Here is a 21,331-nt window from a genome sequence, read left to right as displayed (position 1 = left end):
GTTGGACGAGATTTGACTTTCTCTCTCTTTAGAGAAAACCCGCTCATACTTCTTTGAAAGTCTCTTAAAAGACTCCATCTAACATAATATCTTCAATCATCAAACTATTTTCACTTTCTTGAAAGTCTCAATCTTGATGAAGACTCAACTTCTCCACTTAAACACTTTTCACCTCCCATTCAAATAGATAACCCATACTAGACCATTGAATCAACCCATCAATCTGGTATAGATAAAAACCACCAAACCTAACACAACGACACTAACACACAATGGCACTAACACCATTTCAAGAATCGGGATTAGATCGGCCGAATCAGCCGATCTAGTTATTTTGGCCAATCGTTGTACAAAAAGTAGGGTTAGAGATATGTTTTGATCGATTTCTCATCAATCCTTATCGATCCCAATCCTGACCTCGAATCAAAATCGATCAAGACCGATCCGAATCTGGATTCCAGATTTTTTTTGTAATTCAATGAAACTACAACCAAGCTTCTAAGAAATAGACTTTTCAAGCAACATCTCTCAAATGAAAGAGCCTGGAATGTGTAAGGAAATTCTCTCAACCAAGAATTAAGAAGACCGTGTGGTCCCAAAACCCTAATGTGCCAAACAGCCCACTAACCTCATTCAACCCAGTCAACAACTCTCCAAATCTAGGGTCCTAAAAATTCAGATCCAACGGCCAAGGGTTAGGACATACCATTATCCTATGATCCAGCTTAACATTACCTCTCTCTGAATAGAATGTGTATCTGATCCGAATCCAAGTATATGTGACCTGCCACCCACTTAGATGTGATCCGGGCCCCACAAGGTATGGCTACATATGCTGCTTGTCAAAGTTCAAATTATGAAAGTTCATAACACTTTCCCCAAAAGAAAGATAAACAAGGATCACAAGTTTTTTTTTTTTAATTTTTAAAATTTTAAAATTTTATTTTTTGGGTTGGATGATCACGAGGTTCACTCTATGATAAATATATGGTAGAATGTTTCTTGTCTGTCTGGGGAGTGCACCCTTGATCGGTAGGAAACATCCAATGATTATCCGGAATAAAAAAACATTTCAGGTGGCAATAAGGTTATTTCAAGAGAAAAAGAGGAGAAAGAAAGAGCGACGGTGGGTGCTAGGAGCATGCGCGTAAGCATCATGGCGGCGGGTTGGTCATTTAGCACCCACTTGTGTCTAGGCACAGAGGCCACGTGATTAGGTAGCATTAATAATACTAATGATCAATCGTCCCCATTGGTCAATACCAGTAAGAAAATCTTTGATGGTCGTTGTTATGTCAATACTGATAGAAGAAGTTAGTTTAGACGTAGAGAACGGGGTACGTACCCTAGGATGAAGTAGAGGATAGTAGTGAACCAGAGTTGCAGAGTAGTCCTAGGGGTGTCAAACGGTCGGTTAAAACCTGATCAATGAGTGTTTTGTTTTTTAGAATGACAAATTGAAACCGATTGCTATTGATCTGGTCAATTTCAGTCCATTATCATTTTCGTTTAACAATCCATTATCAGTCTATTATATGTGTGATCTCACGCGAACATATAGGTTTAAATTAAAAAGAAAGTGTTAAAATAATGGGTTCGATTTGTCTTTAGATTTTCGGAGAAATCATCTTCCATTTTATTTTCGGGGTAAACAATATCACCTTCCATTGTTACATAGATAACCAACCACTAAAAATAAATGATAAAATAATATTGAATTTTATCGATTTTTTTTTTCCAGGTTGAATCCTAGAGGTTGTTTTTCTTGAAGATCAGATTTGGTCTCTTGACGGATTCTAAAAACCAAAACCATATCGAATTGAAAATAATTTTTGTTGATCGATCTCAATCGGTTTAATCAATGTGATCTCATTTTTGACACCCCTACATTGTTGAGTGTTGTGTTCGAGGTTTTAAAACATGGAATCAACATCTGAATTGTGTCCAGCTGATTCTGATTTAATTATATTCTGGATCAATCGAAATCGGTCAGATTCTTCATGACCCTAAAAACCAGGTATGCTCGTATGGATCGTCCAATCCAAAATAATAAGAATCAAGATTACTCGATTTCAATTTTTAAATCCCTTGTTGTGTTGTGTTGTGTTGAGGGCATAGGCTCATACAAAAGGGAAAATAATCCTCGGCAATTCCCTAAAAGTGTGTAGTGCGACAGTTCAGAGTAGAAATATCGATATTTGGTAACTTGAACATCCAACGGTGCCAATTCGATAAGAAAAAGAAAAAAATTTTGAAATGACTGAGGTCCAAATAGATAAGAAAGGAAAAAAAATTTGAAATGAATGAGGTCAAACCATTGGATGTCGACATCTCCACTCCAAACTGTCGCCCTGGAGAGAATTGGAGAATTAAAATCGCACAGAGCGTGTGTGTGAGACGAAGATTTTATATAAATATTAAAAAAAAAGTGTGTGAAAGGGAGAGGAGAGTCAGAGAATTGACTTGCTTGACACTTTGACGAATAGACAAATTATCCACCGCGTCGTCGGATGGGGTTTTGGTCTTTATTCTTTGGATTTTTTTAGAAGTTTATTCTTTGGACTTTAATGAGCCTATTTGTTGGGACCCACCACCTCATACGGCCACCTTCTCCGCCAAACGACAAACACGTCACGTAATACAAATTTACAAGTAAAAATGAAAAATTATATTAAAAAAAAAAAGGGACAGGTTTCTTCCACCAGTAGAGGACGTTTCACCATCATCAATTTTATAAGATTTTCATATGTTTTCAAACGGATAAATTGTAGGTCACCCTTGGTTTTCAAAAGAAACTCAATTCATCTCCTGATTTTTTTAAATACTCAAATTACTCCCTAATAGTAGATCCCAATATGATAAATTAGTCCATACAGTTAGTTTTATGCTTTAAATGATGATGTCAGTTAATTAAATAAATTTAAATCTTTAAATTTAAGTTGAGGATGAAAGAAAGATAGTATTGTAAATTTAATTCTAATATTATAGTACTAAGGGTAAAATAATCATTTTACTCCAATAATTAACAATAGACTAACACCGTTATTGTAGAGGGGAACGGATGAGTATTTTCAAAAACAAGGGGGTAATTTGAGTTTCGTTTGAAAATTGGGGGGTGATGTGTAATTTACCCTTTCCAAAACCCCCTCTCGATGGCCTCTCCTGCTCCCTACCTTGTGATGAATAGAATGCCTTTCACCATGAGTGGAGGGTCCAGGAAAAACATTAGTTGCTGAATTGCAAACTTGATTCAATTTCACCCTCTCGTAACTCTTCTCGAATAAATATTGGTTAGATTTATAATCGGGTCGGATCAGATCAATTAACTTGCACGGATCTTGGACCTATCTTTGTACAAAATCAGGGTTTGAATCTACACACTAAATCTTGAAACGATCAAGACTAATCTAGATTTCAGATTGGTTTGGATTCGATTAGACTCGAAATCGGTCAAGAGTTTAGACCGATTTGAATCCTGATTCCATGTTTTTCTAAAACCTTGATTAACTTCAACAAACGGATGAGGAATGCGTATGATTGCCAACTAGGTAAATCCAAACTATTAAAATAATGATACGTAAAACATCCTAAAATAAAATAACGGTCATCAATGGGTCAATGTGATAAATGACTTAATAGTAAATTTTTATTATTATTATTATTTTTTATCAGAAGATTAAAATATATTAAAAACTACGGAGCAAATATATACATCGATTTCTTAGAGTGGATAGATTTGGCCAAATTAACAACTACGGCCAAACAAAAAGGATCCCCTTTATGTACAAAGGAAACATCATATCCTATATTGTTAATATACAATAAGTCTTTTACAAGAGGCCAAGGCGAAGGATTAGTGGTTGGAGATGGAAGAAGATGCGATCCGTTTATTGGAGCATCACACTTCTTTTATCTTCAACTCTAAACTCATGGAATGGTCATGACTTGTTCTTATGCTAACGAAATTGAGGTCTACTTAATAAAACTTGCAGCGAACAAAATAAATCTACCATCTAGCAAAAAGATTAATAGTGAAACTTTATACTTCACTAGAATAGCATTAAAAAAAAAAAAAAAAAAAAAAACAAAAAAAACAACTCCAATGTGACAATTATCGAGATCCTCTATTGCCGAGCTGCTCGGTAGGATCATGCTGCCAAGACACAGCGAGGCGCGTAATGATCACCTTACCCCTGCCCGAGTGCCTTGCCCGAGTCGGGGTAAGGCGATCATTGCGCACCTCACCGTGTCTTGGCAGCACCGTCCTGCCGGGCAGCTCCGCAGTGGAGGATCCAAATTGGACCTCATGAGAGGTCGATCTCTCATTTCTACTTTTCAGACGTAAGAATCAATGTTGCGTATTCCGTCAGCAGACTTGAGAAAAGCCCCGCGACTGCAACAGAGACCATCATCGTCTTCTCTTCTTCTACTTCTCCGCCTTCCCTGTGTAAATTTTGAGAGAGAGAGAGAGAGAGAGAGAGGTTCAGAAGAATTGTTTTTCACTTTGAAGCAGTTCGTCTCTAGGAGCGATTGATAAGGGAAGAATGATACGCGATACAGGCTCTAATGGAGTCGGAGCTGGAGTGGAAGAAGAGATTTCTCAAGAGGTTGTTTCTTATTTCCTTCTAATGCTTTGCATGTTTCTTCTTATCTATATTTTGCTAATAAAATGAGGGAATTTTGTAGTTTCTCTTTAGAGTAGAAACAAAGGGTTGCAGTAAGAACCTCAACAAAATGAAATGAGAATTGAAACAGTGAGGAGCTCTTAATTATTTTCTTTCTTGTGTTGTTCTTTTTTTCGTTTGTGTTATAGTCTTGTATTTCATGCCATTTTCTTTTATTCTGCTATGTACTGGTGTGACATTTACTCCCTTAGTTTATTTTTCTCCAAAATTTGTTTTTACAGGTAACAAGCGGAAAATTATTGCATTTTTGCTGATAATAATGTCCTGGAATGACATACTTAGTTGGAGTTCATTTTTTCCCGACGAATATCGTAGACTGACTTTTTCGCTGTTTATTGGTTTGATTCTTCTATCAATTTTTTGCCCACCCAGGGGAAAGGGAAGGGGGGGGGGGGGGAGGGCTTTATGCTTAACTAGAGTTTTTCTGCTGTAATCTTTGAAAATCTATATATACATGGTTGCGTCTCTCTGCATATGAGTGCTAGCAGATTATTTAGGATTTGAGACTAGAATTGTTGTCATCTTACTGAAAAAGAGAACAAGAAGAAGAAGTTATTGTGCTAATTGTGTCCAGTGATGTTATTTTGATGGGTTTGATTCTCCCTTCTTTTTCTGCCTAATAGGCTATTTGACTTTTCATCCATAAAAACAGAGTTCATTGAGCTTTTCTGGTGGTTCTCTCACCAGGGAAAATAAAGGGAGGGATTCAAAGAAATAGCAAAAGAAGTGGAGAAAGGAAGGAAAATGGGGAAAATAAGTGAAAGAAAAAAGAAAGAACAAAGAAACGTAATTAAAGTTCAATTCATATCCCATGTTGGTTGATTTAGTGTGGTTTTGCTTGTCTCAAATCATATTTCATGAATCCACTTTTTACTTGCGTGTTCTTTCTTTTGTTGTTGTTAACCGTGTAGCTCCAAATTTTGGTTATCCAGTTATCTTATAGTTTGAACTTGTTGAGGGCATAGGCTTGAGCTTTAGACCCATTTACACCACATTTATCCAGTTGAGAAGTGTTTGTTTTCCACTTGAAATTTTTCATAGCTAATGATGAACTGAAGCTGAAAATCTGAAGTGCAGTCGAAATCCCAAAAAAATCCATAACCAAGTTTACATGAGTAACACTCGGACAGTTTTTGCCTGATTTGCCAGTTAGTCTCCAGCACAGGCTAGAAGATGTTGTTTTATGTGATAGTTACTTGAAATGTTTATCTAGAGAGTTGGTTTGCTTTAGTGAAATTGACATACTGAAATTCTAAGTTTTCAAATTGTGTTAGATGTGTGCTCCAGAACAAGTGCTCCTGATCTATAATCGTTGGTAAAATTAATATATTATATACTACTTAAAATGCATTTAAGTTGTGATTGAAATCTGGTGGTTTTGAATTTCCTTTATATGGGTATCATAAGAGGAGGCAAATATCTGTTTTTACATTTGAGTGAGATGTAGAAATGCCTCTGTTGAGGGTTATGTAGCAGCTTTTGTCATAATAAGATCCTATAGGTGTGAGTAGGGGCTTAAAATACTCTAACGAAAAAAGAGGAAAGGGTCGGGGTGGCCACATCGCATACTTTGCTGGGCTGCAATTCTGAAGTTGGTACTGCAGGTGGGTACCCATTCCCTGAAGGATTGGATAGGGGTTGAATTTCTCCAGGATTGCAATGGAGATCCTTGTTGAGAGAGTCAATGTTAATTCGTTGGTTGACAGCGATTATTGTCAATAAGAAAGAAAAGTGCTACAGCTTCAAAAAGGCCAGTACTTAGATGGCTTGGGATGAGGTGTGTCAAGGATTTCAAGCTACTTCTCAACATGATGGCCTGGTTGGGTCTACTGACTCTCCATCTGAGAGATTATTTTCCCCTTGTTATAGTTTATGTTTTGGATCTCTTCAACTTCTTTTTTATTCAGAGTCTAAATTCTCACTTTATCGTACCTATGTTGAATAAAGCGCTACAGATTCTCTTTGTTTTGACAAGTTTTCGTACTTGAAGATGTGAAACAAATTGTTGTCTGACTGGATGTATCCCCATACTTCCATGCTGTCTTATTTACTCTTTTTTTTATTCTGTTTAGGCCCTGGTGCATCTTCCCACTTGTTATGTGTTTCTAGATGTTTGCTTTTCCAGATTGTTGGAGGTAATCCTGGAATTTTCATCATATGCAGGAGGGTCACCAAATAATGGATCCTACAAACAGAAAGGTTACACTTTCAGGACCCAGTGGGAGGAGTTTAGATCTCTCACTTCAAATACCCCCTAGATCAGTAGGTCTTAGCAATAGCTGTGGTGTAAATGGTCTACTGCAGTCTCAAAATTCCTTCAAAGGTGGTTTTTCTCCAAGAGGTTTCCTAAGAGGGGTAAGCTTCAAGCACAAGGCAGCTGCACCTGATGGTGAGAGAAGATACCTCCTGAATCCAGACCCTAGAGCTGTTCCTGAGAGCTCTGACATGGCCAATTCTTCTGCAAAACCCTCTTGTAAGAGATGTGTTTCCCTCCCTGTTACACCAGCATCGATGTTGTCGCCTTCACTTTCTACCCAGACTACAGGAAGAAAATGTGTTGAGCAGCAGAAATCATGTCTAAAGGTGATCTTCTTGATTCCATGAATTATTGTAAGATTTGTGCTTTGCATTTGAGTGGGAGGGCTGGAATTTTAATTTAATTTGACAATAAAATGAAGGTTACTTTTGTTGTCTGAAATGTTCCAATTTGCATTTCTTCTACTATTAGTATGTTTGTTTTTATATCATTGCTAAAGAAAATGTCTAAATTGCATTTATGATCAATCTGTGCAGAAAGGGGAAGCTACAGTCAAGGTCGCAAGGTCTTTGTCTGTTCCACTGCGGAATGTTGTTATTGTGAGATCGATGTCCTTTGCCTCCCATAAAGAGCACTCACAAGTAGATTGCGGTGATGGTATATATTTATACAAATGCACATGCTTGCACGGCTATGCTATGTTTCTTCTTTTAAATTTTATAAAATCCCTTGTGCATACACTGCACTTCCTCCTCCCTGCATCCTAAACTCTTAGTTGAGGAATCAACCTGTTTAAGATGTTATCAGGCCAATTGAGTCACAAATGGGGTGTCCTGGTTAGGCCTAGAAGTTCCATATTAGATCATGCATGATTATTTGTGATTTGGTCGAATTGGACATTTTTTTTGGGGTTCTATATAAACACTGAATCTTTCATGAATTTTACTGTCATACTTGTCCTATACTAGATGAACTTCATGAGTAGTTTTGCACAACTCAAGATTTTATGGTGAATAAAAGTTTCCCTGGCTCCTAAGTCACCATTCACAAGTTTTCCTACTTTGTTTATTACACCACCCTAGTTTTGTTGCTCTATGACTGGAGTGCATTTGGATTTAGAAGCAATGAGATGTGTAATCATATGGATGATGATCAAACCGTTAATTTATTGTCTTTTTCAATCTTCTACGATTTTGTTTTCTGCCATTTCTTTCTTGTCATTTTTGAATTTTCATCCTTGTCTTCTTTAATCTCTGTTGACTTTGTTTTCTGCCAATTCAGGCCAAGTAACTCCCATTCATATGGAAGATGAGGATGAAGAGATTCCTGAAGAGGAAGCAGTTTGTAGGATCTGTTTAGTTGAATTGTCTGAAGGGGGAAACACACTCAAAATGGGGTGCAGTTGTAAAGGTGCTTTAAGACTTACACACGAAGAATGTGCGGTGAAGTGGTTCAGCATCAGAGGAAATAAACAGTGTGATGTCTGTGGGCAAGAGGTTCTCAACCTACCTGTAACTTTGCTTAGGGTACAGAGTGCTGTTCAAAGGGCTAACAGACAAGTGAACAACAGACAGAGTTCAAATTCACAATCAATAAGGTGAGAAAATTTATAGTAAAGAGGTTCTCAACAATTGACCTCTAATTTTGTCTGTTGTATCAAAGCTTAAGGTTTCAGTTGAATTTTATTGTGTTTTGTCGGAGAATAATATGAGTTAATTGGAGATGTGGGGGGTGGGGGGTGGGGGAGGGTAGGTAAATGGCAATCATGCTGGTCTTGCCTGTTGATAACATTACTCAGTGTGTTAATAACACGACTCGCTGAAGTGACCTTACTAGATGTTCTAAACTCACTGTAATTTCACTCAGTCATATCATTTTTTATAATGAGTGAGTCGCAACTTTTTTTTCGTGGATTTTGCAAAAATTTTTTTGTTAGGTTGGTCTCACCAGTTAGTAGCAGCTTTCATCGACTTGTGAGTTAGAATTCCCATCTTTATCAAGTAGGTTAAACAAGCGCATAGGAACCTCTGCTAGCAGGATTATTTTGTAAACTGCCAAACAAAGTGCCCAATCTTAATGACTTAAATGAACATCCGAAGCAGGCAGTATTTGAACCCAGTTCTCCTGGGCGAAAGCGAGATATCCTAACAAGGCTAGACGATATCATCCAGTTTCTTTGTTCACTGATCGACTTGATTTCTTTCACTTCCCTTGTTTGATGCTTTGTTTCGTAAATTGGTTGATGCAGTGCCTGGAAGGACTTGGTGGTGCTTGTCTTGATTAGCACAATATGCTATTTCTTCTTCCTTGAGCAGCTGCTGGTATACAAACCCACTTATGAAAAATAAATTTAGAATAATCTCTGTAAATTCTGTTGAAGCTTTCTGTTGTCCCTTGTCTCTAAAGTAAATTGTGAAATGACATTCACTGTTATAGAGATGTGACTGGAATTCAGTTTTGTCCTTCTGCTAAGCCATTTATCCAATAGAATAAAAAAAAGGGCAAATGAGAAACTGAAAAAGTGCTGCGATATCATTAATATCTATCAAAACAATATGTATTTTATAATTATCAAGAGAGCAAAGCAAGTTAGTCCTTGAATGAGTGAAGCTTCTAAAGGGTGTAAAAGATAAATATCATTCATCTTCACTCCCTGTTATTGTTGGGCAGTTGTGGCATTCTACTTTAAAGTTCCTCTTGATATTTTGAACTTTTCCTCCCTTGGAAAGATCATTAGCATAAATGTTTTGAGATCAAAAGCTACCCGTAGGGATGCATAAGAGCTAATGTACCCCCAACAAATTAGCATGTGAATATGTGATTCATGTTTAAGGAACAAGGTGCTTTGAATGGAGGTTTGTGTTGTGGCTTTAAATCATTTCCATCATGAAGGAATTTTTTCTTCTGAGAAACAAGTTGTTACAGGGAAATCCTTCACACTTGTATTAAAATGGAAAAATAATACACAGCCTTTTATGGGGTTAGCTAATCATCCTTTTAGGCTAAGATTGTAACTTGCACCACATGAAAACTAACAAAAAAGAGAAATTCCAAAAGAAAGAAGTAAAAGTATTTAATAGAATCTTCTATAGAAGGCTTACCAGAGGTGGCTTTACCCATGTATCCAAGATTAGGCAACATGGACATGGGCCATTCAGCCATCTACGTTGATGAATGACAATGCATATGCATAGAGAGGGAGAAAATGCTTCCGAGCTTATTAAACTGGGGGAGAAAGCCTTATTTCAAACAAACTAGTCTTATTTGCTTGTTTACTACATGACAACTAATGTATACATGTTGATTTATCTCTATCCTTGTCGTTGCATTTATAGGTTCATGAAATGAAATCTCAAGCAGTACTGTTTGCAGCACCATTTTCAATCACACTGGGTATTATGGGATCAGTTTTTGCAGTCTCCCTTGGTATAGTTGATCCTCAAAGAAACTTCAGTTATCATTAATTCTACTGATGGTTCACCTCCGTCTTTTTGTTTCTTTTTTTTTTTTTTTTTCAAGATTTCAATATTTTAATAATCAAAATATGATTTTCTGGTTTTACATGCAGCAATCAAAGAATATACATGGACATATACGGCTCTTGAATTTGTATTTGTGGCTGTAACTCTTCACCTTTTCTATTCCTTGGTAAGGGCTGTTTTACAAAGAAGTTCTTCCGTAAGTATAATTTTAATTGTTTCATTGTGCTAAAGATATTGTTTGTGGTTTTTCGTCCTCTCTTTCTTTTGAGTTTGTTAAGATGTGTGTCACAATAAGGGAGATATTCCTTTCTTGATGTGTCCTTAGTTGTCTAAGTGTTTTAGACAGTTTTAGTTTGCTTTGGTTGTTCCTAGTTTAAGTAAGTTTTCGTATTCTAACTATATGTAGAGTTGTAGTACAATTCAATTTGCCTTCTATAAATAAAGGACTGCAGCCCACGATAGACACCCACTCTTAGTCTATCGTGGTATGGGAATTCTTCCTCTCTTCTCTCATTCTTCTTCTTTGGTTCTGGTTTCTCAAGTTCCTAAATTGTCACATGGTAGCAGAGCATTAACCAGTATCTGATTTTCTCCGTAATAGCCGTTTTGAGGGTCGTTTTAGATTTCTGGTTTGAAGAAGGAAACCCTAGTTCATAGAAGGAGAAGAAGAACCAGGGTTTCATATATTGATAAAGATTGGTGAGTGTCTCATACCTGAATCGATTGTTCTTGGTATCATTGATTTGCTTCTATTTCATATACTGCTACTGCTGCAATTTCATCATCTGGTATTGTTCTGCAATCTCTTGGTCAAAGGTTGAAGAAGATAAGGCGTTGGAAAACGAGAGGAACAATCTAAAGCATTAAAAGGAGGATTCTCAGTGAGTAGAAAAACCACCTCTGTTTCTGCTGTAGAGGTTGCTCTGATCACCGTGGCACGTATTGTGATGCAGTGATCGCGTTCGAGATTATTTTTATGCATAAGAGTCTGTCAATGGTGGGGATAACCCAGGGAGAGGTATTCCAGATCTGAAAACCCTTTTTCATGGTGGTGATGGGTTTTTTTATATTCGAGAAGACTGTATTCGATGTTTGATCGTGTTCGAGGCCACACGAATGTGCCAAGCAAGCAGTTGACAACGAGATTACACAGATTGAGTTAATCCGCACCGTAAATCCCAAATTTATTGTTTTAGGGTTCTGGTTAATGTTGAAAGACCTAGGCTGTTGTGTACTTGGGTGGGTCCATACCAAATCCAATTGGGTATTTTGACCCGGTTTCCGTATAACTTAGGGATTACATGAAGTAACTACAGAATTGCCATTGGGCTTATATGTTTGTCATGTTATTGCTTTGGTGGGCCCTCGATCACATCAGTTTGGGATTTGAAATTTTTTGAAGATATTGGTACTTGTATGGAAATTATTTGATACCATGAGGGGAAGATTGGAGTTTATTTGCAGCTACTCTTGATTATTGGATTTTTTTTTTGTGATGCTCGTCCTTTGAGATGCTAATTATTGGTCATTATTTGTCCACGTGTAATGCAACCCTTGACGTGGAGATTGAAGATTAGTATTTTTATCTGCTCAAGTCATCAGTTGAAGATTATTATTATTTATTTATTTGTTTATGTCTTCAACAACAATTTTATCTATGAAGATGGTTTTCAGTAGCAAAACATATTTATTTGGTCTGTAGCAACCTGATGTTGTCCGGTCCCCAGCAAATTGATGCTGAGTTATTTGTTCTACAACAACCTGATGTTGTCTGGTTCACAACAACCTAATACTATCTGGTCCTCAACAACTTGACGTTGCTACTTAGTTCGCAGTAACATACACTGCCTATTTGTCAGTGGAATTTTTTATTTGAGACCTCTGTTTGGGGCTCAAAAGTGAATATGATCTTTACTAATCAAATCTCTAATCATGTGATTAGTAAAGATCACATTGTTGTTACCCTGTTGTTAGAGTGCCTTCCTTGAGACGGGTTTATGTGTAGCGTTGTTGAATGTTGCACTTTTATTTTATTTGAGCAGGTTACTACTTACTACTTGCCTTCATCGGTTAGGCTTATGATGTAGTTGTTGGGTGTTGCAATTTTATCTTTCTTTGGGAAGATTACTACCTACTGTAGGCCTACTTTAAAAAATGCCTTTGATATTGTTGTTGCTATGATATTGTGGATTGTGGTTCATGTTCACTATCATTTATTTTGCTCGTTGCTGTTTGGATTTGTTCGACACGAAGATTTTTATCTACTATAGTTGCTGATGGTTGATGTGTTTGAGCTGATATTGCTGCTGGATTTATAATGATTGATTAAAGTTTCTCTCCATGTTCACTGGCATCTACAACTACTATTCGTGATCAGTGTTGCATGTAATTTCTATTCTTGTTGGTACAAGTTGGAGCTTTCGTTTAACAATTTGGATCCTCTGCTGCTGCCTGCCTGTGCGGCCGGCGTGCAGCCTCACACAGGCAGGGTGTAGACCCCACCGGGGCAAGGTGCTCGAGTAGTGGGTAGGGTGGTCATTTCGCCCCTGCCTATGTGAGGCTGCACGTTGACCGCATAGGCAGGCGGCAACAGAGGATCCGAACCTTTCCTTCGATATATGTATATGCTAGGTTGAGGGGGAGTGTTAAAGATATATACTTGGGGTGATATTCTTAGCTAAGTAATTAGGTTTCATTTCTCTTGGTTACTCTTTAATGCAAAAGTCGACCTTGAACCAGGGAAACCAACAGGAGATCGATTGCAGCCAGGATCAACACGACAAGGATCTATTAATGGTGTGCAACAACAACAAACCTTGAAGATGATTGAGAGTTGAATTTGGTCTTTAAAGGGTATCTTCACAATAGTTTATTGCAGTCACAGAAACAGCACAATAGTGTATGTTGAACAGGAAGAAGATAAAGAAGAGAAGATAAAAGAGAAAAAGGGGGGGGGGGGGGGTCAGGGGAATGGCTCTATCACCCACAGCTATCTCAGTTGTTGAAACATGGAATTTCTTCCATAACCGATGGCAAGCTTGGCCACAAATTCTATTCTCCAAATTCTGTTTCTATTACAAGAGGGGCTGCCTATTTAATGGAATAGGTTAGCTTACAAAATTAGAAACCTAAGAAATAGAAACTCCTAAAAGAAATAGCAACTTCGAAAAAAATAGAAACCTAATGAAAATAGAAACTAGGCTTTATAGTTCAGCCAACATGCAAGGAACAAAACTAGAAACTATAAAATTAGAAACACAATGATGACTGAATTAGAAACTAGGCCTAATAAAAATAGAATCTAAATAAAGTCTTCAAGTTGCATTCAATCTCCATTAGTCTTTCCATATCAGCTCCAAATCACTGTTCATGTGAACAGTAACTCATGGTACTGTTCATGTACAGTAACTTTTTTTTTTGTGAATTCTGTCTGTCTTCTTCATGCTTCTCTCTGGGCTGGGGCTGCCTCAGGTGATGCTCCATCGAACCAACAGAAACTTGCCACATCATCAGACTAGGCTGCCTCTCACAGCAGTCGAATCCACAACCTTGCTGGGCTGTTTTGGGGCTTGTTCCTGTGGGTACATATGGGCTTGTGATCTACATCACTCTTTCCTATTATAGTTATATTTCAGTTTCCTTTTGTAACTAGGTTCTAGGCTTAGCTAGGTAAGAGGTGTTAGAGTCATATTCCCTTTGTAACTTTCTTATTTGGTTTTCTATATATAAAGACATGGAGGCTGGTACGATAGGCACACATTGGCTATCGTCCAGCTTCTCTTCTTCTCCCTCAATCTCTTTCTCTACTTCTTCTTCTCTACAAGTCCTGGTTTATTAGGCTCAGTTTTGTCACATGGTATCATAGCATTAACCAATACTTGAGTCTCTCTGTAATAGCCATTTTGAGAGTCGTTTTAGATTTTTGGTTTGGAGAAGGAAACCCTAGTTCATAGAAGGAGAAAAAGAACTAGGGTTTCGTATATTGACAAAGATTGATGAGTGTCTCATACCTGAATCGATTGCATCTTGCTGCTGCTGTCGTTGATTCCCTAATTGGTCGCTGATTGGCTGACATGTTGATTTTTTGCTATTTCCAATCATTCTCTTACTGCTGATGAAACACTGCTATGGTATCTCGTCGGTTTCTGAAGACTGCTGCTGCTGTAATATATATTTTCTGCAACTTATCGTTTCTATCGTATGATTGCTGCTATTGTGTTTCCTTGGAGTGCTTAATCGGTAATTGGAATTTCTGATTGCTGTTGAGTTGATTCTCTACATGGTTTCTTGTGTATTATCGATTGCTATGTGCTTCTCCTTCAGCTCTAGTGCTACTTTTAATATCTATTTATGTTGTTCCAAGCTGGAGCATTTTGATATGTGTATCCTCCAGCTTGAGGGGGAGTGTTAAGATGTGTGTCACGATAAGGGAGATATTCCTATCTTGATGTGTCCTTGGTTGTCTAGGTGTCTTAGACAGTTTTAGTTTGCTTTGGTTGTTCCTAGTTTAAGGAAGTTTTCCTATTCTAACTATATGTAGTGTTGTAGTACAACTCAGTTTACCTTCTGTAAATAAAGGACTGCAGCCCACGATAGACACACTCTCAGCCTATCATGGCCTGGGAATTCTTCCGCTCTTCTCTCTTTCTTCTTCTTTGGTTCTGATTTCTCAAGTTCTTAAATTGTCAGAGAATTGAAAAGGTATCATCATCATCATCATCATCATAACCTGCAGGAAGTATGAAATGCCCAAATTTCACTTGACTTTTTCCCCTTCTATGACAAAAGTTGGTTGAAAGATCCTTTCATTGCCTAAGAATATAATATGGACCCACCTGCAATGTTCGGGTTTTGCAAAAATTCTTCTCACATTTTCTTTGCAAAGGATCGTTAAACCACAAAGTACCACCCAATTTGGGAGGGGTAAGGTATATGTTGTGTTGAAGAGACTGCAGTGTTAGAAGGATATGAATTGTATTTTAAGTAAGAGAATGTAGGACAGGTTATAACCTGCCGTTGGACTGGAATTAACACTCACAGAACTGGAACTCCCAATAGCAATAATTGTGTTAGCTGGTATTAAATGATTATAAGTTTATAGCAAGGACAATACTTGGTATAATCTAGACACCCCACCCTTGGTCACTATGGCAGACCTTTCAGAACAATCCAGATCGAGTTTTATCATACAAAATTCTACATCCTTTGAAAGTTGAAAGTTGAAACTGAGCAAATCTAGACATTGTTAATTCCTAGTTTGAAATTTTGGTCTTTGTAAATTTGCAAGGAACTAAGAGCTTGATGGTTATTTGGTCAAAATCATAAAAAAGAATGGATTCTTGTGCCCCCTTCTATGTGTGGCTCACTGCAATATTAGAGGCAGATAACTGAGACTAGCATCTTGTCAATGGTTCTCATACTTGGGCTAAATTATCTTAACTGTGTAGGTGATCCAGAATTTTCTGTCATGAACATGATGGTCTATTCAATCAAGCATATTAAGCTTTAATTCTCACCAGTTGGATGACGCTCAAGAGGGGGTTCTGTAAGGTTTCCATCCAGTATCCCCTGCTAGTAGAAATAGGGTTATTACTGGTGGGCTTCCACATGAAAGTACACCCTAACCTTCTACTCAGTCAACATGCTCATCTAAGACACAACTACAGATTCCTCATTCTTCAACATCTGGTCTTTTTTCTTGGGCATAGCTGATAGAAGAAATTAGGATGTTCCAGAGAACCATATCCTTTTTATCACATGGCTTGTGGACAGACCTCTTAATCCAGTTAAACTCATTTTTAAGAACTGGAATTCAATTAACCCCCACAAATTAAGGCATCCTTGGTATTATACTACAGTTACCCTGATGGATATTAATACTGAGGCCCTCCATGCAATTGCCTCAAAAATCAGTCACTATGATGAAATGCTCCTTCTGAATCACAGTCTGATCCTCCTTTCTCCACTAATAACCCAACTCTTTTGACTTAAAACTGGGCTGAAGACCCATGGGAAGCTTTGAAAAATTTAAAAAAAAAAAGAGCAACCCAGTGCACCGGGCTCCTGCTACTGTAGGGTCTGGGAGGGGCAAATGTACACAACCTTACCCTCCCTGCTTCAGAGGAGAGGCTGTTTCCAAGGTTTGAACCGCAACCAACAGGGTGCAATAGCGCACCTTAACCGTTGCACCAAGGCTTGCCCACTTAACTTTAAAAAAAAGATTGAATTGGATTTAATAAATAATACAGGTATACAATAAATCAAGTGAATCATACTGAATTTGAGCTAGAACAAATCATCCTAAGTACCTTATATGTGCTAATTATATAAGTGGGTTGCAGTGGACTTGCTCAAGGAATTGGTGAATCAGTCTCCCATCTTATACCAACCTGATTTGTCATAATGTTACCTGTGGAACTTGTTTCATAAAAAAGGAAAACCATAGAGAAGACTCCCTACAAAAAAGCGATCTAAAGTAAATTGAATCCTATAGGTGGTCATATAATTTGTATACATTTGTTAAGGTACAAACACTTCAGCCATCCACTCTAGTAAGTCAGGAAATTGGGAAAAAATGGTAGGGATGATATAGGGATACTCCCATTCCATGGTTTCATCATTCATTTGAAATAAAAGTATTTTGTGTTACTTGCTTGAGTTAATGTCTTCTACAAAATCTAACTTTAGTGCTACTAGTAACAACTTAAAACGCTATACCTTGTTGACAGCTTTGCTTTTAACTTGATATTACATCTGGGTATTGTGAATATTGCCTTAGTCATGTTGCAAAATTCTTCACATTCCTGTGATGAATGCATAGGGATGATCTTATTATTTAAACCTGGTGCTAATATGGGTTTCTGTTGGGAGGGCTCTGCAAATAATTTTATCTTCAGTTGAATGGTAAGAAATTGTTACTAAGAATACTTAAGAGACCTATTTCACTTTATGTATTTTCAAACATCGGCAATTGATGTTGGGTTCTCCAGGATGAGTATGTTTTGGCAAATCAAGTGTCCATGCAATGATTTACTTCCCCTGTTTCTCTTCAAACTTGAAGTTATAATTAAAAGAAAGAAATAAAATGAAGACAGCATGGCCTGCTTCCATTATATAAATGTTTTCCTAATTGCAACTTTTTTTCTGATTTGCCTGTTGTAGTTGAACCTTCCTGATTTGGAGTTTGAAGTCCTCTATTAGCAACAGCCCTATCCATGATTCATTTTTGAGGTTGTGGTCTTAATGTCATCGAGAAACCCGGTGACTAATGGTCCCTAATAAGAGTATTTTAACTTTGATAGATAAAACATTTTACGATGGAAAAATATAAATGTCATTGACCTGTTAGGGCTATTTTATGACTGGGCGCAGGAGCCATGCTGCCTTTCAGGGTTCTTATTCCCTATTTTTTTGTTCTTCCTATTTGCTGGTAACTGATCTTTTCAAAACCTTTCTTCTTGCAGCTTCACTTGAAACCAGTGTATTCCATTCTGCTTTCATCATTTTTGGGCTTTGGAATTGCGATGGCCGTGAACTCCCTATATCTTCATATTTATGCATGGCGAGTTCAGGTGACACTGACTCCGGGCAACTCTAATCTGGCCTGATAAAGAGAGAAATGAGGTTCATCACTTCGTATGTACTTACAAGCTCATGTTTTAAAGGAGATTTACTTGGGCAAGTTACTAAGTTAGACAAGCCAATATAAAGGAGGATACAAAATACTGGTAAATGTTCGACAATAGTCCATCTTCCCTGAGAAAATCTTGCATAGCCACCCCTACTGAAGGAAAAGGAGGGGTGAGGGGGAGAAGAAGAAGGCAGGTTTCCCACTCGCTTGGTTCTACAAGAACATAAGCAGCCTTTAGCACTCTATCCTGATGGATGTACAGGTGTTTTTTTTGATATATATGTTTAGCACGAAGGAAACTTTTCTAGCTTGACTATTTGCTAGGATTGTTTGAATGACAATATGTATTTATAACATGTAAGCTTCTTTTGATTGTTCGTTGTCTTGTTCTCAAAAGTTCTTTAAGTCAAGGGTAAAAGAGGATTTCTAAAATTATTTGAGAGGTATGAGGAACTCACATGGAATTTATCACCCAAAAAAAAATTTATATTCAAAGTGTTTTTCCATTATATAATTTTTAAGAGTTGTCATTGTCTTGCATACAATGTGTTAAAAATTTGAACTGGAGCAGTCAAATCAACCAAAATTTTAAGATTTGGAATCAGCTCAGTTGAATTGGCTGATTCAGATCTTAATTGACCACAACTGATCTTGATTCCTGATTCCAACCATTCCGGTGTGGCTAATTCTAGGGTTTTTGGTACCAGATTATTGGGTTTTAGATCTTAGGGGTCAATTCTAAAATTTTCAGGACTGATTCGAGCCAGTCCAAGTTTAAAATCCTTGCTTGCATGCTTTCAGAGTGAACATATGAAATGACAAGTTGCTTTTCAAGTAAATATATGAAATATTGGCGAGACCTCAGAACAGAGTTTTAGATATCAGTATCGATAGGCTTGTATCGATCACCACCGTCGATATAAATCAGCTGGCATTGAGTCGTATCAGGCCAGTGTTTAGCACAAATGAAAAAACAATATTGTATCAGGCCAGTGTTGAGCACAAATGAAAAAACAATATTGTATCAGGCCAGTGCTGAGCACAAAAAAAATTAGCTGGCATTGAGTCGTATCAGGCCGTTTCGATATTGTATCAGTTTCAGACTGGTGATACTGATACCTAGTTCCATGACCTAGAAACATTTTCTGGCTTCATTGGCTTTTCTCCCACATGACAACAACATTTGTTATTCAACTCTGCAATTTGGACAACATGATGCTGCATTTCAGTCAGTCGATTCCATCCAGGATACAAGGAGCATTGTGCCTCACATCGAACTCTTCATTCTATAAATAAGCATCAACAGTAAACTTCCATTCTAAGAAAAGAGGGGAAAGGGTTGGGGGTGTTTAAACACTGCAAAATGGCCAATGTAAAGGGGACTAGGACATCTTAAAACCTAACTCACACTACAAATCTGTACAGAACATTGGCTGCTAACTTAACAACTAAAAGAAAAATGACAAAATACAGAAGGTTTTTGACAGAGAAAGGGGGTGGGTTGCTATTTACATTTAGTTACAGGGAGGAATTGATTCCCTTCTTTTCTCAACCATATTGTGGAGCGAGTCCTCTTAACATGATCCACAAAGAGAAGATGCCTGTTATGAAAACAAATCATTGTCAGAAAAATAACAACTATTAATGTTCTGATTTGAAATTTGAAATGTAAAATAAATACTTGCACAAAAATATGCCATGTGAATAACCATCCGTGAGGCCAAGCAAGTAGTGATCTTAGAATAAAAGTTGATGGATGTCCGAACACGGACAGAGAGAGAGCGAGAGAGAGAGAGAGAGAGAGAGAGAGATCTTTGGCAACTTTTGAGCATAGGTGACTCAAGTGAGTATTACCAATAGGAGTAATGTTTTACAGGGACTGATCATGCCCTCTTTTGTTGGGCCTTTTCCTCATAGGTTGTCACCTATTATTATTTTATTATAATTTCTCTAAAACTGAGTTATCCATCAAAAGAAAAACATGCTAAGACCCACTGAAGTCTGTTTCCCGACCCCCTTTGAATTTGGTCATATATTGTGGTAGTACCCACCTCTCATACTCCAGCTTCTGTATGATTATTCCGTTGAGTAGAAGCTCCGAACTGTATATCGATGCTCCTGCAAGCCCAACCCCCAAAAAGCAATCACAATTTATGAAAGTCCCATGAGTGTTACAATTTATGAAAGTCCCATGAGTGTTACTTCAAAATTTAATATTTGAAGATGGAAAGAGATGAGGGATCTTTACCTTTCTCAAGTAAAGGCACACAGATGGCATAATCTTCTTCAGAAGAAAGAACCAACAGATTATCAGGAACTTTATCATCCTTAACTGCAGATCTCCCAATTCTTTCAACTGCCTGAGAAGTAATACAATAACTTAACAATGAGTCAATGACTTGGATGATAAATGAACTTTTTTTTTGGTTGGGATAGGTGGAATATAAATGGATTTTTTTTTGGCATCTAAGATGCAAAGAAGAAAAATTATAAAAATTACAGACTCCAGTAATCAGTTGGACCAATCTGACACAGCGATAAAACTGTCAAAGGGAGATGGATGTAGGATGAAGGATGTATTCATAATTATGCATCATGTAATGAAGATGAAATGATAGGTGGTTTCACTGATATTATTTGAATTTCTTTTTTAATCGTCGTGGTGTGTTCCCCTGTGAAAAATGGCAGAAGACTGCTTGCCCAAGAAAAGGTGGGTGGAGGTGTGGTGTGGAGATACATGAAGTTATCACCCTCTCCATCTCCAAATAATCAGCAATCACTGCCTCCATTTTGTGAACCATAACAGTTTCCTGAATTCTGAAATAGATTTGACAATAAAATGAAGTTACTTAGTATTTGAAAACATTTAAAGAACTCCCAAAACTTATTTTCTTCCGCTACTCGTTTGTTCATTGGTTCATAGTAAAATTGATTAGGGAGAAAGAATGCCACCTGGCCGCGTGCGGTGCGCTGCCCCTGCACCCAAACACAGGGGCGGGCGAAATGACCCTCACACCCCCATGGAAAGGCAGAATTTCCCGGGGGTGTGGTGGTGATTTCGCCCACCCCTGTGTCTGGGCACAGGTACAGCATACTGCATGCGCCCAGGTAATGTTCTCTATCCCTACTGATAATTATAGAAATGAAAAGGCTTGTTGAATTTATGGTTGTCCAGTGGAGAAGGTGAAGTTTCAGTCAAGGTCTCAAGGTTCTGTAATGTCACTACAGTGATGCCTACCTCCTTTGCCACCTATAAGGAGCAGCACAAGCAGGATCT

The 21,331-nt window shown here is 37.7% G+C and overlaps 2 protein-coding genes and 1 long non-coding RNA gene across 4 annotated transcripts in view; 2 read left to right on the top strand and 1 right to left on the bottom strand.

Moving 5' to 3' along the window:
- The first annotated feature begins 4,397 nt into the window (after positions 1 to 4,397).
- LOC122658639 lies at positions 4,398 to 19,686 on the top strand. The gene is made up of 2 exons (XR_006332472.1): positions 4,398 to 4,481; positions 19,542 to 19,686. It is a non-coding gene; the product is annotated as an uncharacterized LOC122658639 (long non-coding RNA).
- On the top strand, positions 4,512 to 18,180 carry LOC122658636. Its single transcript, XM_043853678.1, has 8 exons — positions 4,512 to 4,607; positions 6,849 to 7,268; positions 7,479 to 7,599; positions 8,224 to 8,539; positions 9,191 to 9,263; positions 10,278 to 10,368; positions 10,511 to 10,590; positions 17,888 to 18,180. Exons 1-8 carry the CDS (start codon positions 4,545 to 4,547, stop codon positions 18,029 to 18,031), a joined length of 1,308 nt encoding a protein of 435 aa, XP_043709613.1. The 5' UTR covers positions 4,512 to 4,544; the 3' UTR covers positions 18,032 to 18,180.
- Positions 19,344 to 21,331, bottom strand: part of LOC122658635 — a 15,679-nt gene continuing 13,691 nt past the window's right edge. For both annotated transcript variants that reach the window (XM_043853675.1, XM_043853677.1), the window contains 3 exons: positions 20,303 to 20,414; positions 20,106 to 20,172; positions 19,344 to 19,655 (listed from right to left, as the gene is read on the bottom strand). In XM_043853675.1, coding sequence (XP_043709610.1) covers positions 19,559 to 19,655; positions 20,106 to 20,172; positions 20,303 to 20,414 — 276 coding nt within the window. In that variant the 3' untranslated portion in view covers positions 19,344 to 19,558. The remainder of the gene's footprint in view (positions 19,656 to 20,105; positions 20,173 to 20,302; positions 20,415 to 21,331) is intronic.

The sequence above is a fragment of the Telopea speciosissima genome, chromosome 4, assembly GCF_018873765.1.
Source record: "Telopea speciosissima isolate NSW1024214 ecotype Mountain lineage chromosome 4, Tspe_v1, whole genome shotgun sequence".
NCBI classification, from domain to species: Eukaryota; Viridiplantae; Streptophyta; class Magnoliopsida; order Proteales; family Proteaceae; genus Telopea; species Telopea speciosissima.
The sequence above is the reverse complement of the archived record's forward strand: the minus strand, read 5'-3'. Positions and strand labels throughout refer to the sequence as shown.

Bases quoted from the DNA above. Each gene is read 5' to 3' on its own strand.
- LOC122658636 (XM_043853678.1), top strand. From the start codon at position 4,545: ATGATACGCGATACAGGCTCTAATGGAGTCGGAGCTGGAGTGGAAGAA. The intron at 9,264-10,277 runs GTATACAAACCC...TTGCATTTATAG, and splicing joins TCTTCCTTGAGCAGCTGCTG to GTTCATGAAATGAAATCTCA. The intron at 10,369-10,510 runs GTATAGTTGATC...TTTTACATGCAG, and splicing joins AGTTTTTGCAGTCTCCCTTG to CAATCAAAGAATATACATGG.